This window comes from Octodon degus, unplaced genomic scaffold (assembly GCF_000260255.1).
Source record: "Octodon degus isolate 3935 unplaced genomic scaffold, OctDeg1.0 scaffold00111, whole genome shotgun sequence".
In the NCBI taxonomy this organism is placed as follows: domain Eukaryota; kingdom Metazoa; phylum Chordata; class Mammalia; order Rodentia; family Octodontidae; genus Octodon; species Octodon degus.
This window is the reverse complement of record NW_004524687.1, coordinates 4,393,195-4,412,717: the sequence shown is the minus strand read 5'-3', so window position 1 is coordinate 4,412,717 and position 19,523 is coordinate 4,393,195. Positions and strand designations below refer to the sequence as shown.

The 19,523-nt window shown below is 42.7% G+C and overlaps 1 protein-coding gene across 3 annotated transcripts in view; it reads left to right on the top strand.

Annotated features, from left to right (window-relative positions):
• Dapk1 (death associated protein kinase 1) overlaps window positions 1–19,523 on the top strand; it is a 210,393-nt gene that overhangs the window by 103,609 nt on the left and 87,261 nt on the right. For all 3 annotated transcript variants that reach the window (XM_023699135.1, XM_023699134.1, XM_004639380.2), the window contains exon 3: window positions 1,731–1,952. In XM_023699135.1, coding sequence (XP_023554903.1) covers window positions 1,731–1,952 — 222 coding nt within the window. The remainder of the gene's footprint in view (window positions 1–1,730; window positions 1,953–19,523) is intronic.

The window sequence follows — 19,523 nt, the reverse complement described above, 5'->3', positions numbered from 1 at the left end:
TTTTGGTGTTTCTGTTGATTAGTAATGGTGTTCAAAATAGGTCTTCAAGAGTGGGGCCTTACATGTTTCTGTATTCTATCAATTTCCTAGCATCAGTCCTTTTGTCCCCCTAGTTCTAAGATTAGACCTTAGGAAAATGTCCCATTTGGAAGTATAGTCGGAGCAGAGTGCTTTCCTCCTGTCCCTAGATCTGAAGTAAAAGAGAGGAGGGGAGTAAAGAGATGTAGTCATTACTAGCCATTCAGTAAGGTTTACTTTAACCACTTACAAATCCAATTATTGAAATACAGGACGACCAAGAATTATGTATTTCCCATTAATTTTTATAAGAATGTAATAGGAAATATAAAAATGACAGTTTTATCAAATTTATTCAGTTATTTTCTGTGTGTGGTATATCTTAAAACATTTAATGCACAATACAACAGTACAATCTGGACAGTAGTTCTAGTCTCTTCCCGAATTCTTTTTGTTTTATTGTGTTTCTTTGAACAGCACACTTTACATTGTCACGTTGGCCATTCCTTTTTTCCATGGGCGGAATAATCGCAATAAAATGTCTGCCCGCTAAATGTAACAGTGAAGATGTGGATGATGGGCGTCCTCTTGCTATCCTGTATTTTTCAGTTATTTAGTTTATTAGATCCAGTCACAATTATAAATGATATTTTGACCTCATTGTTTTGAATAACAAATCAGTCCCTGCTGTTTGGTCCAGAAGGTATATAAATACTTTATAATATTTCCCCCTTTTTGATTATAGGATAGTTTGTCTGATACTGGTTAGCTCTGTTAATACCTACCACCTATAGAATTATTATACTCATTGATCACTATTGGAATGTTTTAGTTGTGTTTCTTCTTTCATGCTCTATCTTTTTTATGTTATGAACAGTTGACAGTAAGGAAATGCCTGTTTTGTCTTTCCCCTTTAATAATGCAGGCTTTTCCTCACTGATCTGCTAAGATTTCTTCCTTTTTCAGTTTTTTCTTTTGTGGATCTTCTGGCACTTCCTTCCTATTCAGTTTCAGTGTCCCCAATGTGTCTATTTTGTATTGTAGAGAATACAATACAAGAATTTCACTGAGTTCTGCAGAAGTATAAAAATTACACCTAGAGCCAGGGAAATAGCTCAGTAGAAATAAGTCCCTGCTGGCAGACACAGAGTCCTGAGTTCAGTCCCTGGTACTGAAAAAAAAAAAAAAATTACACCTAATGTACTTACGAGTTTTTATAGATGTAGCATCAAATTGTTATTTCCCACAATAAAATACATGAATTAGTAAAGCAAAATAACCAAACTTACTATTAGATTTCACTAGAAACAAACATCAGAGGCACATAGATTGATTTTAAATTAAAAACATGCAAAAAAAATAGTTGATATAAAACAAATAGACTGATAAGTGTATCTTGTGCAAATGACAGTCCAATGGTTGAAAAGACACCTGCCCACCAACACTTTGGATAGTCAGTATGTAAACAAACATGTTGCCCAAGTGGCACTGGGGTAAACTATTAAGTGATTAAGACGATAAGTTTTATCCCTTGAACCATTGTAAATATGGAACACTCATGGTAAAATATGTACAATAAGAAGCATCCCTACTTAATTTAATTTGTTGCCTCTTGAACTTCTGTTACAGTTTTATTACCCCCCCATACTACATCCTCATTCAAATCATGCTTTTAGTGAGAACCAAAAAGATATCCCATCTTTTCCCTTTAGCGGACAGTTTGCGGTTGTGAAGAAATGCCGTGAGAAGAGCACCGGTCTGCAGTATGCCGCCAAGTTTATCAGGAAGAGGAGGACCAAGTCCAGCAGGCGGGGCGTGAGCCGGGAGGACATCGAGCGGGAGGTCAGCATCCTGAAGGAGATCCAGCACCCCAACGTCATCACTCTGCACGAGGTGTATGAAAGCAAGACAGACGTCATTCTGATCCTGGAACTGTGAGTGTCCTCCATGGACAGAAGGGAGGGATGGTGGGCCACAGGAGGCGCAGCCTGGCCTCTTTCCAGCCAGACCTCCAAGCAGACGCCTGTGGCCCGTGGGCACAGCAGGAGTGCACTCTGCTGGCCTTGGTGGGCTGCTTGGCCTAGGCATCGCTGCAGCTTTCAAGGAGAAAGTGTAAGGAGCAGCTTCCCTTGATTTTCAAGTGGTAACTGGTTCACCACTTACCTGAGGTGTGCTTCAGCTGCCTCCTGATTCCTGAGTTTTCCATTAAGCTTCAGGTCAATGTTCTTTCTTCTCTGTTTCTGTCTTCCCTGTTTTTCTCCTCTGCTCTATTCACTTGCATTCTCTCTTCTCCCCTCATGTCTTCCTCCCTGCACATATACTCACACACACCATTTTTAACTGTGGAACAGTCAACACTAATTATGAAGCGGGGGAAACTTAACCAGGTATAATTATAGGACTTGTTTTTCAAGCATACTGCCAATTTCTGAGGCAAGTCCCACATGCCCGCTGTCATGGTGGGTGGCAGAGTGCACCATAGTACTCTGACCTTTCTAATGTCCGTCCTATCCCTTCCTGACCTGGCTTCCTGCCTCAGTGTGTCACGTGGGACTCCATTCAGCAGCGTTTGCTGGCAAGAGAGGAGAAGAAGCCCACATGGGGCATATAGTGGGGTCTCTGTGGGGCTTTGTGGAGGGAGAGTGGGTAGAGTGAGAAAAGATTGTGCCATAAACTGTCCCTGGTGGTTCTTGGTGATGACAGGTTCATTCATGTCCAGGGAGCCCTTGAGTCCAGATTTGCCTGTCTTGCAGCTCTGTAGCCCCTTCATTTGCATGTTTCTTAGGGTTTGTGGGTTTTTTTTTTTTTTTTCTGAAAAGTGGTCTGTGTTGGCCTGGCTGCCTTGCACTCCTGGGCTCAGGCTCTTGTGGAGCTGGGACTGCCAGATATATACCGCCAACCCTGGCTAATTATTAGTGACTTTTTAAAATAATAATTTTATTGAGAAACAGCAACAAGACAGTTCAAAACCAATTAGTAGGACAGTTTCAATAATTAATACATTTCATATTGTTGTCTTAGTGGTTATTCATTGTACAAGATACAGACATGATAGCATGTCCACAAACACTATTAGAACAAATCTCAGTGACTTTTTTTTAGCCCAGAAGACAAAGCTAAAAAGAATGTTTAGAAAGCAGCCAGCCCAGTCGCCTGGGGCCATCCTGAAAGCACCCCTGGTCCTTAAATTTTGGTTATATCACTGGAATTTGGGTACATTGCCTTACTGTTCTCCACCACAGGCTTCTTGACTACAGAATGGGATTGCTAACACCTAACACAGAAGGGTCTTGATGCACTACTTGTATTTTGTATTTTGGGGGATCTTTTTGAGATTGTTCAGACTGGCTTTGAACTTAGTATGTAGCTTAGGTTGGCCTCAAACTCATGTTGATCCTCCTTCCTCAGCCTCTGGATGCTGGGATTGCAGGTATGTGCCCCCACATCCAGCAGCACCTTCCTTGTTGAAGTGGCTGTCCCGTGTGTTGTAGAATGGTCAGCGCCTTCTGTACGCTGGATGCCGGTGGCACCCACCAGCACCAGCTGTGACTGGTAGAAATCCAAAATCGTTTCCTGTCATTGGCACATATTTCCTGAGAATAAGCCCCTCCCATTCCCAGGACCCCAGCATTAAAGGAAGGGCAAAGCTTTAAGGTGATGGGGACCGCAGCCTGCTTAGGGGCAGCAGAGGAAGAGGTGTTTCCTTTAAGTGGCTTTAAATGGCTTCTGGGATACCTCAGGCTATGATAAAGACAGGATTGGGAATAGGATATCTAGGGTACATCTTGAAGTCCTTAAGCCTAGACTCCCTCCTTAAGGCCTTGTATGAGACCAGGAACACAATGTCCAGGACCAAGAAGTACATCAAATTGCCTTTGCAGAGGCCTCCCAGTTTGTGCCTAGTGGTCAGAGAGAAATCCACTTGTCCTCATTTTCTACCAGGATATGAGAACCATCTGTGAGCATTTTGTGCCCGCCTGGCTGTGTATTTGGAACTCCACTGCTGTTGTCTGACCCCATCTTGTAGGCCAGACATTAGGTGCATTTACCTTGTGCCTAATTTGGATGGCATACATTTCTTTCTTCATTATTTGATTTAAAACAAGTTTAAAAGTACATTTGTGATGTTAGAAGGTTGTGCAATGCAGTGAAAGTGAACAAATGTAAATTACATAACTGCAGGCTTCCCAGACCAGGACACAGAGCACTCCTCATGTCCTGCATGCAGCAGCATCCCTTCAGCTGGTCAGTAGGCATCCTGGCCTCTGCTCCCTAACCTCTGGCACTACAGAGCTGGTCCTCACCACTACTGTTTTGTCATTTGGAAAATGTCACATAGTAACTTGTTAAGACTGACTCCTTTGACTCAGCGTAGTGTTGCTGAGATTTGTGTATGATGTGCTCCTTTTTATTGATAAGTATTCTACCATCTAAGTGTTTATCCATTTACCTTACCCCCTTGTTATGGCTTGTGTCTAGATCTCTCTTTAAAGCCTTATGTAGTCCTAGAGTTTTTTCCAGAGACGGCTAAATCTAGTGTGTTGTTGATTTGTAGTGCAATACTGGGATTAAGGGTAGGTAATTGTTACTGCTGGAACAGTCCATTGATTAGCTTGGCACTGCCCTAATACCAGTAAAGTGGGTGTGACATAAGGGACAAAAATAGGCTTATCGTGTTCTCTCTTGTTGCTTTTGCTATTTTTGCTGCCAGGTGCCACCCTACCTTGGAGCCAGCCAGTTTATGGACTGAAACCTCTGCAAACTGAGCTAAATAAACCTTTCCTCCTTTAATTTTGGGTGTTGAGTATTTTGTCACAGCAATGAGAAAAGTCACTAAGACACCCCAAAGGACATTTGGGTTGTTCCTAATATTTATTGCTCATGAGGAAGTCTCCTATGAACTCTCACAGACTTGAATGTACAGATCACTGGCTCTTTTAGACCATGCTGTAATTTACACACAAGTTAAAATTGACTGTGTCAGTCAGCTTTCCACTGCTGTGATAAAGTACCTGAGATAACCAACCTAAGAAAAAAAAATATTTTGGTTCATGGCTTCAGAGGTTTCGGTCCATGGTCACTTGGCCCCATTCTTTTTGGATCTGTAGTGAGACAGTACTTTAGAACAGGGAGCACAAAGTCAAGCAGAGTTGGCAAAGAGCTAGGAAGGGAGGGAGGGAGAGGAGAGAAACAGTGAAAAAGACATAAGCTGAGGTGCTGATATTCCCACTGGGAGAACTTCTCTAGCCTTCTACTAAGGCCCACAGCCTAATTGTTCCACTACTTCCTGAACAAGCCTTGAACATGAAGGAAGGCCTTTGGAAGCACCTTCCCATCAACCCTATAATGTTGACCCCGTTTCTTATATGTATGGCAGTGTTAATCATAGACCCTTGCTTCTAGCATTGCCTTTCTGAACTTGCTGCTCAAAAATGGTCAAGCATTTTGGTGTCTGGACAGCACTGTGTTTCTCTTTCCTGCTCTCCTCCACTCAGCACAGCTCAAAGGCTCTGGCATGGCCAGGCAAGGCAGTGTGAATGGATATGTTTTGTCTCCATGATGCCTCAGTGTCAGGGAACACCAGGGATGGAGAAGGCTGTGGCTCCTAGGGGTCCTCATGACCCACCCCCAAGGGACAGGCATCAGTCAGCTGATTGTTCTTAGTGTCTGTTGCCAGATCTTCTACTTTTTGCAAGATAACTCTGTAATACAGGTTTTTATCTACAGTTTATAGTGTTCCTGAGCAGACAGAATTAAACACTTAAGCCTGTACAGATTTCTAGATCTAAGCAAACATATTAGTTGATCATTTACTCTAGGAGAAGCAACATGAACCAGGATCTCAGAGACAGTCCTTAAAGGCTAGGGATTTGTTCAGAAAGGCAGGTCACACACTAAGCATCATGGAATGATAACAGTATGGTCTAAGCAATAGGCCTTTTAGGTTGGTGTCCAAATGTTTGTGGTTTAGCAGTTCCTGGGTGTTTTTGCTGCTGCTAATACTAGAGTTCACCCATGAAGAAGGTGTTAAAGGTTGATTTGTGTTCCCGAGAATACACTGAAGTGTCTTGTAATGTGGTCTTACTGAGAAGTAGGTTCATTTCAGAGGTCATTAGTTAAAATGAGGTCTTGTAGGAGTACATCAGGACACACATCAAATCTGGCAGCACCTTTACAACAGACCCTGTGAAGACAGGTGTGTAGAGAGGAGACCTGAGTGCTGCTTCCATGAGCCAAGGCATACACGGGCCCTCTAGGAACCAGAGCCAACGCACAGAACTTAGTCTCCCCTGGCTCGCAGTGCCTTGAACTAGGGCTGCTGGCCTCTAGAATTATCAGAGCATAAATTATAGTTTCTACCTTCTCAGTTTATGGAGCTTTCACAGCAGTCCTCAGGACCCCAGCACAGAAGCACACACTCAGTAGCAGCTGTGCTGTAAATCCTGCCCCGCAGGCCTACGCACGTGTTCCTGTAGATTCTGTGAGCTGCTTTAAGACCAAACCATGTAATAGTTTAGCAGATGACTGAAAAGCTATGTGATAGCTTACTTGGGAAGAAGGGCTGGGCAGAGAAGGCTTGGAAAGGGGCCAAACGTTTGGAGATTGACAAAGGAAAGAACTGGATGTCACCCCATCGCATCCTGCTTCAGGGCCATCACTTCGACAGCTTTGTGTCTCAAGATTAACCTGCAAAGATTTACAAAGTAAAAGTGGTAGCACTGCCAAGGAAGAGCTGGCGTGGTAGATTTCTCCAAAGAAATCAAGCCAGTTTGGTCCTCTAATCCTTTTTCCTCCTTATTAACTGAAGCAAATCTTTAAAATGAAGTAACATCTTTTCTGTCTGCCTCCCACCCTCCCTTTCCTCTCTCCTTCTCCTTCTCCTTCTCCTCCTCATCCTTCCTCTTCTCCTTCTTCTGTTCCTCCTACTCCTCTCCCCTCTTTCATAATAGAAAATCCATTAATTTGTGCCATAATTATAGATAGCCAAGTCCAGGTGATGGGATAAATGTCATTTTTTTCACGGACTGAACTGGAGCAGGGGAACACAGAGGAAGGACCATTTTGTATTTGTATATACAGAATAGTCAGGATAGATGTACAGCTGCTTTCGCTTGGTTCAGTGAGAAGAAGGATTTGTAGTAGTAGTGCTTGGACGGGATGTCCTGGCTGCTTCTTGTGCTGTGGATGACTGCTGAGAAGATAACAATGTGCAATGTATTAATTATTGAAAATGTCCTATTAATCTGCTTGGAAAGTGTCTCATTGATACTTGTTTCTCAATAAAATTAAAAAAAAATAAAAAAAGAAAGTAAATTTTATCATGGTTAAAAAAACAGCCACCATGAAGTACATCATCCTAATCTGCTCAAGCATATAGTACAGCAGCAGTAATTGTGTGCACACTGTTGTGCAATAGATTTCTAGAGATTTTTTTGTTTTGAGAAACTGAATTACTATACATGTTGTCTTAGCTCTCTTTCTGACTTGATTTAAGAAGTTGCTAATTTCTGGATTCAGTTTCTTCACTGTAAGTAAATTCCAATTTATATTCAAAATGTGTGGAATGTTCGATTGCTTCATGTGGGATCGTTGTTCATTTGGCACATTCTTTCTTGGGCAGACCACAATGTAAGCTAATCAGAATAGGAATATGAATCCTTTCATTGAGTGCCAACAGGGAGTGTATGCATATATGAAGACACACTGTCCTGGCCAGCAGATTCAGACCTGCCAGATCCTTTCAGGACGCAATGACAACATTGTGATTGACAAAATGACACAATGACAAAATGATGGCTCCAGGTTATGGGGAAGGTGGCAGAATCTGGAAGACATCAGGTACAGGTGGTGACGATGTAGTAAAGCTGGTCACTGAAAGGTTTTGAGGCCAAGGCCCATTAATAACCCTGTTCCTTTCTTCTTTCATGGTGCCCATGCCTCACGAACGCGTGGAGACTTCTTCAGCGGACTTTTTTGGTTTTTTTTTTTTGTTTGTTGTTGTTGTTTTAAGCTGGCACATGTCTTCTCTCTGAGCCTGAGCTAGTTCTTTTGAGTTTTTGAACTTTTTATTCACAAAGGTAATGTCAGGGTCTCTGCCGATTTAAACTTCTCGCTCCTCAGCTATCTCTTATGAGGCAAGAATAAAGAGGTAAAGTGTATTTGGCAACAGCCTCGATCTTTTACAACTGAATTAAATCATGTAAAATAGGTTATTTTCTATTTAGGCTTTCTCTTAATATATGGAAACCCTGTCTGTATCTTCCCCCGTGTACTTATGTCTTGCTAGTTCAATTGATAAGTGTTTCCTTTATGTTATTAAATTGGTATTTTTGCTCACTTTAGTGAATTATTTGATTTCTGGATGGTCTTAAAAATTGGAATAATGGAAATCTGAAACTCAGACAACCTATATAGTGTCTGTGATCTCATAGATCTGTTGCTTGTAGGATATATTTATCAATTTTGATAGTTTGTATGATATTCTTTGTGCTGTATATATGAGCTGTTGATAGTGAGTACTTGAAATCCCTGCTTATCTCTGAGAAAAAATTGTGATGTGTCAGGGTTGGGAAACTGAGGCCACATGGCGTGCTTAGGACGTTAGAGTCTGTTGACTTTGTACCCTGAAGTAGTGCTGGGAACTGTTGTTAGTTCTTTTAAAATCAGCCATGTCAGGAGTCTTCCTGTCTTGGTCACACTCTCCCAGAACCAGCCCACTAAGAAGGGGGCAGAGGGGAACTGAGGAATTGTGCCTTAACTGACCCCGCCGCCATTCTGGTTTTGCCTCCTATTCCTTCCCTTTCCTTGCTGACCCCCCACCTTCTCCATCCAGCTGTGGGTTCTTTTATGCTTTGGCTGCTACAGCATCTTCCCATCTATGTCCAGAGTGCCCTCCCAGTCCTCAGTGGATGCCACTGGGGAATCCAGGCTCAGCCATAACCCTCTATCTGGCTTTCCTCCATACTGGCCATATGGTGCACAAGCTCAGGTCCTGCTATGCCTGAAATTCACAAAGGTAATTTCAGGTGCTCTGCTGGTTTAAAGTTCTGGCTTCTCAGCTAGCTCTTATGAGGCAAATGGGACAGTGGATTGGGACAGGGTTGGAGACAGAAGGCTGAGAATGGTTCACTCGCAGCTGGTACTTCAAGAGACAGTATATAACCCACAGGCCCTGGCGGGACTGGGACTGTCTTACTGGACTGATATCCACAGCAGGTCATTGACAACCTTTCTAGAACCATCCTGAGTTCATTAAATCCTCTCGCTACTTCATGTCCTTGTAAAATGTTGTTTGGTGAACAAGCAAAAATACTTCTAGAAACAACTTTTACTGCTTTTTTCTCTTAATTTGGATTTCCAAGTAACTAAGTATTGCTTCATCTCTTTCAGTAAAGCCTCTTTCCTCACACATGTATCTTGTTTTTTAATGTTATCAGCATTACTGTGATACAGATGAGGAACACTGGAGCTCTAGTGTATTCTGTATTCAGATTATGTGTATTCTGTGGGCTCCATTGGTTTAATTTCTGAGCTCTATAAGGAAGATATTTCCCAAGCATGGCCACCTTGAGATGACAGGAATAATTGCTTCACTGACAACATGCATCTAAGTAGGGCATGGTCTTCCCTAGGTGGTGGAATTGTCAGTGACCTTTTCTGAAAAAATTTGAGGGGGAAAGTAAATTAGAATTGACTGTTTCAGAAATGTAGGGTAGGGGCTTGCTTGGATCCAGGGCACCTATACCGCAGGAGCCAAGACTTCTTGATAGCATTCAGATACTTGTTGATTTGACATCTTGCTTGAGTGGGCTGGGGAAGACAAGAAGGAAGGAAGTGGGGCCCCTGGACCCAGGAAGGATCTGAGGAGCGAATTGAAGCCTACAGAGAGAGTGAAGGGAGAAACTTCAGTAAAGAAGAAGTAGGTAGCTGGCAGTACCTTTTCCCTAGGCAGGATTCATTGTGTGAGAGGACACGGTGACTGCTGGTGACCGTAGGGGCCACCACAAAGAGACACAGCAGTGGAAGGGAACAGCAGATTGAAGAACTATACTAGCTGGCTGTGAGTGCTGAGGGCTCAGTTGACCCACTCAGGAGTGACTGGCTGGGAATCATTTAGGAGAGGGGCTGGCTGAGTTCAGAACTCAGAGTGACTGCTAGGTGCGTCTAGCAGCTCCCAGTTGGGCTTAGGCCCACAGAAAGGGTGCTGATGGCTACAGGCCAAATTAGTTGGTCTCAGCCAGTAGGAACCGGCTCATTGAGATTGTCCACTGTCAGCCAAACCTGCTGCTAGCTTGCTGGGATAAACCAACATGGATCAGGACTCTGTCTCCACACACTGTCCACCAGTGACAGCAGAGACAAACCTGAAAGTGGGCTTTTTCTTTTTGTTTCTTTTTTCTGTTGTTGTAGTGGTGGTTTTTGTGTTTGTTTTCCTCCTTCATTGATTGATCTTTTCTGAATGTGAATATGGTTTCCAGCCTCTTTTTGGTTGTAGTGCTGTTCTGTTCTTTTTTCTTGTCCTTCTCTCTTCCCTCTAGCCTTCTGCACCAGTTTCCCAAAGTTAGTGTGATTCTGCCTTTGTCTTGCAGCCTCACTTCTAATCTCTTCCTCATCTTCAGCTTCTGTATTTTCTCCCTAATCCATTTTAAATTGATACACATGAGGGCAAAATTGACATATTTTGGACTTGTATATTAGATATTATTTTGGGGAGTTTTCAGATTTTATTTTTAACCTAGTTAAATCTAGTTCATACAGTTAAAGGTTGTAAGTTGATGATTATCTCAGTTTGTCGTTTTCTAGGCTGTGTCTGGTGCTATAGCCAAAAGTGACATAATTTTTCTACATAGTTGCTTTTCCTGGTACTCCAAGAGTCAGATTGACTTCAGGTCACAAAAAATACTATGGCACAGAAAATTTTCTACTATTCCTCAGAAAAAGGATTACTATCAAAAACAAGGAACTCAAAATGTCATACTTTCCAAATTTAAAGATCCAATCCAAAAACAAGTATTTGAGCTGAATACACACAGATAAAGTAGAAATGGCAAATAAATATAAGAAATAATGTTCAACATCACTGGTCATTTGAGAGATGCAAATTAAAACAACACTGAGATTGCATCTCACCCCAGAAAGAATGGCTCCCATCAAGAAACCAACCAGGAGCAAATACTGGGTGAGCTGTGGGGGAGAAGGAACCCTTCTTCACTATAGGGACTGTAGCCTGGAGCAGCCACTGTGGAAGTTAGTGTGGTGCTTCTTAAAAATACTAGGATATGGGGCCGGGAGATGGCTCAGTAGCATAAGCGCTTGACTGGCAAACGTCAAGGATCTGAGTTCAATCCCCGGTTCCGCAAAAAAACAAACAAACAAAAAAAAAAAAACTAGGATATCTTCCAATATATGTGCATCCATGTTTATAGCAGCACAGATCTTAGAAATAACCCAGATGCCCAACCCTGAGGAATGGATAAAAATGATGCGGTCATTTTATGCAATGGCATACTACTCAGCCATAAAGAAGGATAAACTAGAAACTTACGTAGTCTGGAGACCATACTCATAAGTGACATAAATCAGACATATGTATAAACATCATATTGTTTCTCTGTTGTGAGAAGCTGAAAGAGTAAATAAGATCCAAAGTTTACAACACATATTATAAAGTGGAGAGAAACTTCAAAAGGAAAGAAAAACTTGGGTAGGGGAATGGAGGAAAGAAGGAAGTGAAAATCAAAAAGCAAATAAAGATAGATCTATTTATATAGATAAATATATCTATATATGTATATATATTACTTTCTGTATTTTTAGGGAAGGGTCTACAGGGTGTTCAGGGTCTCCCTACTAGATTGGACTCATAGTGATTCTCCTGTTTACAGCCTCCTAAGTGTATCACCAGCTCAGCATGCCCCAGGGCTGGGCCGGCATGGCAGGCCTGGGGATCAAACCCCCGGCCTGCTTGCAGGTGCTTTAATCCACTGAGCTATTTGGGTGGCCCAAATATACTTTATATCTTTCCTGGCAAGCACAAGGCACAAGGTCCTGAGTTTGATCCCTGGTACTGCATGCCAGGCAGTCCCAGAACCAGGCATGGTGGCACATGCCTGTAATCCCAGTGCTGGGGAGATTGAGACAGGAGGATTACTACAAGTCTGAGCTGGTGCAACCACTGTGAAAGTTAATGTAGAGCTTCTTCAAAAAACTAGGATTGTAGGTCCCATCAAAAAAAAATTAAAACATTTTTTTAAAAAGATAGTTATACCACTAATTTCTCTTCATTCACTGCTTTTTATGTAACTAATTTGATTACAACAATATGCAGTTGTTGTGGTTTGTGTCTAGTTGTGCCCCCAAGCCTCATGCAGTCACAGGGTGGCTTCTGGACTTTGTGATTGATTATTGTGGGTGTGGATACTGGGGCAGGTAATTTGCATTACAATGTAAGGAGGAGAGAGAGGCTAGCCAGCTGCCTTAGCTATTGCCCCTCCCTTTGCTCTCTGCTCTTTGTGGCTACCATGAAGAACTGCTCTCTGCCATGTGCCACCCTGCCTTGGAGCCAGCTGAGTATGGACTGAAACCTCCAGTAACTGTGAGCTAAATAAACCTTTCCTTCCTTCATTTTGGGTGTCAAGACATTTGTCCCAGCAACAAGAGAAGAGTATCTGAAACAGCAATATATTTACTCTTGTTATTGTCTTATTATCTTGGTTTGAAATTGTTTTCTCTTTAAAAAAAATAAATAACTGTAGAGTAGAAGAATTAGTTCTTTTGAAGTGGTTTCAGTTAGACAGGGCCTGTCCTCCCTCAGGACAGTTCTGTGCACCGACCCACCCTGTCCCTGGGATGCTGCATCGTAGCTGAAGGACACGAGCTGTCTGGATGCTGCCCGGCATCCATGTGTATAAGGATGCACGGGGGGGGGCAGTCGTGGAGCTAGGAAGCAATCTGTGCCTACTAATCTTTCTTTCTTGACTCCTATTCCCTTTTCAGAACACTTTGATCTCTTTATTCCTTTATAGACACTGAAAGGGCCCCTGCCTATATGTGCTGCAAAATCCCTTCATACTCATGGTAGCCTAGAAACTCAACTATTACTTCCTTTACATTGGTGATTGTAAGGTTTTATCTCTAGATATTCCTGGGTCCCCTGGCGCTTCTCCTGGTGCCTGCTCAGACAGAGCTCCCCAGGTACTCCATGTGCAGCATGCCCTAAACTGAGCTATAATCTCCCCTCTCTTGTCTGTGACTCCTTCTCATTCTCTAAATTAGTTAACGGCATCTGCATCCTTCCTGGTTGCCCAGACTAGAAACCCTAGAATTCACTTTGCCTATCTCTTATCCCCATTCTCCTGAGTGCCACATATTCAGTCCTTTATTAGCTCCAGTGGATTCTGCCATGGGAAAAATTTCTGGACCTTTCATATTTTTGCCCTGGCCTGAAATCTCATTCTCTTAATTACAACAGCTTTCTTCCATCTGGTTCACCTCCTGATTTGTAGAAAACAGTACTTAGCTTACTGAAAAGTCTTTATGAATAAGAATATGAAGAGCTACTCAATATCATTCATCAATAGGAATGCCCACCTCAGAACCACAGTGAGGTCCCTCTTCACACCCAGCAAGGTGCTGAAGAAGGTTTGGAGACACAGAGGCTCTCTGTGCAAATTAATGATGTAGCCACTTTAGAAAACAATTTGGTTGTTTGTCACAGTGGTGAACATAGTCATCACCTGTGGCTCACCATATCTTCCCCACAGACTGTCTCTAAAAAGAGTGAGGATGTGTCTCTGTACAAAAACTTAGACACAGATGTTTGTAGCAGTGTTATTCATGAAAGCCCCGTACTGGAAACAAATCATTTTTCCATCAACCAAATCTGACATAATATATACACATTGGTAGAACAGCTTATTTTTTGGCCTTTAAAAATAATGAGATACAGCTGCTTGAAACTACCTTGAAAATATTATGCCAAGAGAAACAAGCTTATCTCAAAAGACCATGTGTTACATGATTTCACTTATAGGAAGACCCCAAAGGAGCAGATCTGTTGAGAGAGAAGGTAGGTGAGTGGCTGCTGGAGGAAGGTGATGTGGTAGTTAGTGGGAATGGGATTGGCTGCTGATTGGCACAGAATTTCTTTTTAGGGTGATGAAAATGTTATAAAATTAAATAGTGGTGATAGTTGTATAACTGTGAAATATACCCATGGAATCATAAAACAATTTATATCTCAGGTAAGATTTTAAAGACATACTTCCACTGCATGAGTTCGTGATCTATGTGCTCTTTGAACTCATGGCCAGGTCCCTCCTTGTATCCATCTACTTCACCTCTACCCCTTAACCTCTGTCAGATATTCTGTTTGTAGAGAGATCTTGCCATTACCAGATAGCACATTGACCCCCCCACATACACAGAACTGCTTATCTGTGAAAGCCCTGTCACACGCCACACCTTCTCTTTGTTCTTCCTGTCTACCCCATTTAGGTTTAATGGCTTTCATATAATGTGTTATCTTTGGCACCTTTTAGAAGTGTGCTAGTTATAGCACTTAGCATACCTTATTACAGATTTTATGTGTTTCTCTCCTGTAATGAATTGTGAGCTTTCCAGAGGGTATGCCAGTGTTTTACTCGCTAGCGTAGAGTCAACGCCCAGCACAGGTGGATGCAGTTAAATTCAGGAAACAAGCTGGAGATGCCCATAATGATCCTGATGCATGGCAGTGAGAAGAGCCATTTTGGGTAAGGATGGGAGATCGAAGGAGGAAACAAAGTGTGGCTCCAAGAGGATCCACATCATCTGTGGCCTTTTCTGATAGGAACAGAGTAGTTTGTTGGCTCTACTAATTTCTACCTGGGGCTTCAAAGCATTGGGACCCAGGATCCTAGTTTCCCACTAGGCCCTGGGTACATGGCATGGGCAGTGATGACTAGGACTGTCAATGGGACTCCAAGGGACAGGAGTTGAGAGCCTATTGTATATCTGATATTACAATGCTAGATGCCAGTGACAGTGAGAGGTGAGAAGCTGAAATCAAAACTGCTGCTTATCATTGGCATATGGGGTAAGAATACGTATTACATAACAGGTACTCAATAAACATAGGAAGAGGAAAGGGAGGAATGGAGGGAAAGAAAAGTAGGAGAGAAACAAGATGAGCTCCTCTGACATGTACAATCCTTAGCCCATTACAGCATTCTATGCAGAACTGGACGGCCTGGGCCCTTGCTCTGAGTGCTCTTGTGATGCAGATCCAAACTGCATCTCCATCTTTGATCAGGCAGGTGAAAGTGGCTGTTTTCAGCCCAGTCTGGTCTTTACAGCAGAGCAGTGTTTCCTTTTTTTTTTTTTTTTTCCTTCAGAGCAGTGTTTCAATTCTACTCTCTCCCTTTCCTTTCCCCTACAAGGCCAGCAGGAGGTCCTCAGGTCTGTCTGCTTCTCTGTCCCTGATTTCCTCTTTTCTTTCAGGGACCAGTTTCCTCAGTGCTCAAAGGGGGAAGCTGTGAGAGATAATAGTCTGACATTTTCACGGCTTGCTGGTGAGTTTCAGCTTTTCCATTTCTTCCTCATCCTCTGGCTCTTTTTTTCTCTTTCCCAAATATAAGCAGAGGGAAAAGACCCTTCTGTTCTGTGCCCATGAAAATCACAGCTCTCTAGGTCTTGGATTGCTAAAGAACAACATCACCCTTTGGGTCGGCTGTGCCCCCTACTGCTTTCTTCCTGGGATTTCCAGGTCATTAACGATCAGCAGCATCTATCTTAGCTCTTCCCTGGGTCGGCAGGATCAAGAAGTAGGAGGGCCACATCTCTGAGCTTCCCCTAGATAACAGCCTTCCCTTTTTTTCAGCTGGACAAGATAATGATTTTGGAGTAGGCCTCCACCCATGGCTGTCCCAGCTTGGTTTGCTTCCTGCAGGCCTTTTGTCATAGTGCCAGTTATAATTACTCAGGCTGAAGAGATGTCTGCTGCCACAGCTTTTTCTGTTTGCCCCACTTTCGAGTGGCCTAATTATTTTTGTGGGTCTCCAAAGCCTGGGCTGAAGCCATTAAAGTAAAAAGAGGTCTGGCATATGCTGAGTTCTTTCTGGCTATTGAGTGTCTCAGTTCTCTTTGCATGAGTATTTTCTTTTGCTCAAGGAGTTAGCATGGACCAATTAGAAGGTAGACCTGTAGCTCGTGTCTCAGCCCTTTTCTCCAATGTCATTGCCTGCCATATTACCCAAAGCGGTGCTTCCCTCCCATTTTCTTACATTGGCACAGTACTCTCTGAACATGACCATTGGTTTTGACCACAGATACCTGCGTAAGGATGTTTGACCTCCTTGAGGTCTAGCTGAGTATCCCGGGCTCCATTAAGAAAGTCCCAGGGCTTTAATCTTGTAATTCTGTACACCTATTCCATATACCTGTTGGCAGACTCAGACCCTGGAATTTATGGCCCAGAACCTATATGTGGGTTTTCTGCCTGAATCAATCTAGTCACAATTTCCTCAATTCCTGGGGCCACCTGCAATAAGCATTTCTGTATCTGTTGATTTCTTGAAACTCTCCAGTGAAGGACCAGTCTGTTGTTTCGGTGTATCACTCTCACTGTTGGTGTAATACCCTTCCTTCCTCTCTCCCTCCTGCCCTCCCTCCCTTTCTCTCTCCTTCCCCTTCCTTTTGTATTTTCAGTCCTGGGGATCAGGCCCAGGGCCACAAGCATTCTAAGTAGATGCTCTATGCTTTTCCAGGAGAACTGCAAACCTCATACCACAGCAGTACATGTGCACCCATATTTATAGCAACACAATAGCTAAATCCTAGAAACAACCCAGATGTCCAACAACTGAAGAACCATTAAAAAAGATGTGGCATTTTACACAATGAAGTATTATTTAGCTATAAAATAGGATAAATTTTAGTCTTTTGTTGGTAAATGGATGCAGCTAGAGAACATACTCTTCAGTGAAATAAATCAGACGCACATGTGCAAGCATCGTATTGTCTCCTTAGTGCGAGAACCTGAAAGAGAAAAATGGAATCTGAAAGGTACAGTAGATACTGGAGGAAGGGAATGAACTTATTCAAAAGGAAAGAGTTACTGAGTTGAGGAGAAAGACAGGCGAGGGAGTTGGAGAAACAGATTTATCTATGTGTGTAAGCAGGATGGTTTGGACAATTGTACTGTGCATTTCTGTTGGTCTATGGAAGGAAGTAGTTAATGCTTTGTTTCATCTCCTTTGTTCAGTTGTTTGTACTTTTTCTCTTCTTAATTTCTTATACATTTCTTTATCCTTTTCTTTCTTCCAATTTTACGTACATATATCTGGTAATATGAATAACTGGTTAAAAGACAATACTCTATAGTACAAATACTGTGAAATTCATATTGCTTTGTTAAAGCGAAATTTGGCATTACTTACAGTTTTTTCTGTTTTAATTCTAATTTGTATTCTCTTTAAAAAATAAATAAAAATAAAGTAGATGTTTTACCCCTGAGCTACACCTATAGTGATATGGTTTCTATGTAGATGTCCCCATGTGATCATAAGTGGGGCTTTAGGGGTGATTGGATTGTGGGTTTATAATTGATGTGCTGTTGGTTAGGAGATGGAGTCTGGTCAGAAGAGGCTGGTCACTGAGGGTGTGGCCCAGAGGGTTTATCTTCTTCCTTGTACCTCCTTTGGTTACTCTCCACTTCCCCTCCACCATGACTTGGGTGTGTCTTCCCTGCTGTGGTCTGGTGCCATGCTGCCCTGTCTAGCAGCACTTAAAAAAATCACTTAAGAAAGTCACTTAAAAAACATAATCAGTGACTTTTTCTGTGTATTCTCCAGACTTGTGTGACTCTTAGAAGTAGGACTGAGCACCTCCTGTAGTCCTTTGGATAAAGTGGAATAGCCTCATGTGTCATGCGTTAGATCCACACTACATTCCTGCTGCAGAGTTAAGGGTCTACCCTGACTCCAGACACCCTCGCTGGCCTACTGTCACCTAGCCCCACTGGCATTTGTTCATAATTCACCTGAAGTGGGCTCTTTACACCTTCTCTCTTTCGCAGCTTCCATTACAGCTGAGGCCCAGGAAACTCTGGGGGCAGTTGTCCTTATCACCTGACAGAAGCGTGAGTGACCTCTCACCCATGTGCCTCCCTACAGCAGAGCCCCTTTTCAAACATCGTCTCTTCCCAGGCATGTGCTTTCTTCTTCCCCTGTGCCCTTTCTTCCTGTCCTTTATGGAAATGAAAGTGCAGTAGAAAATCAGCAAGTGGATAAGCACTCAGAGTTGGGAGAGGGAGGACTGTAGTTTCTGTGAACCCATTGTAGGTGTGACAACTGCTGCCTACACACACCGTTCTGCGGGTGGTATGCCTTACCCACTGTCTAAGCTGCAGGCCCGATGGTGCACTGCATGCCGTCACTCTTCCAGAGGGACTTCTCTTGCACAGTCTCTGAATCCAAGACTCATTCTTTACACAAGTATTTCGATCTATTTAGCTAGGAGAAGGAAAATCAGTTGTGTTCCCTGAACACAGAGAAATTAAAACTACTTCTTGTTGCCTGGCTTGTTTTATAAATGCCTCAATGTACATGATTCCTCAATTTATTAAAAAAAAAAAAAAAAAAAGGTTGCTTTAGGAAGTACTGCGTTGGGGGCCAGGGATAGAGCTCGGCAGCACCTTGCCTGCCTGGCAAATGCAAAGCCCCAGGTTTGGTTTCTGGTACAAATAAATAAATAAATAAATAAATAAATAAATCAATCAAGCAAACACTACTATAGCTAAGAAAACCCACCCTTCTGTTTGAGAATCTATCTCAGCAGACTGCCATATGGTCACTTGGACTTGAACTGGAGCCTGCCACCCTCTCGGTCGGTCGGGGGCTTGGGTTTTCCTTCCAGGGAACCACTAGTACTTGAAAGCATCCTTGGTTGTGCTGTGTCGGCACCTACGGCAACCTCATAACCACTCAGTGTTGTGGTCTGGCTCCCTTCTGTGGTGCCTGCTGGGATTAATAAATTGCGGTGCATTCTCTTCCTACCACTTTGGCAGTCTGCCCCACCTTGGATGCTGAAAGAAAGCCCTGACTCTTTCTGCCTTTTATGAATGAAAGTAATTGCTTTAAAGTTTTCACTTTTCTCCATAGATTATACAGCTTCACAGCTTCAGGTGATTACAGAAACCTTACTTTTGTGGTCAGGACCTGCTGAGGATTACAGATTATTTTCAGATTGTATTTATTTTACAAGACTAGACTCTTTTTTTTTTCTTGTCACAGTTGGGAGAGTTAGATTTTGTTCCCCCCATGAGTGTAGCTGTAGCCCTAAAAGCGCAAGGTTTTCTGTCTGCCTCAGTTCTCTGAAGGCCTTGTGGCAACCTGGATACAAAGAGATGGAAATAAAATCACATGTTCTACAGAGATTGAGGATGAAGTGGCATAGTTACATGTTCATCTGCAGAGTGGCAGGGAGAAGGGGTGCAAGGCAGGTTTGAGATTCAATGAAGTTTTTTT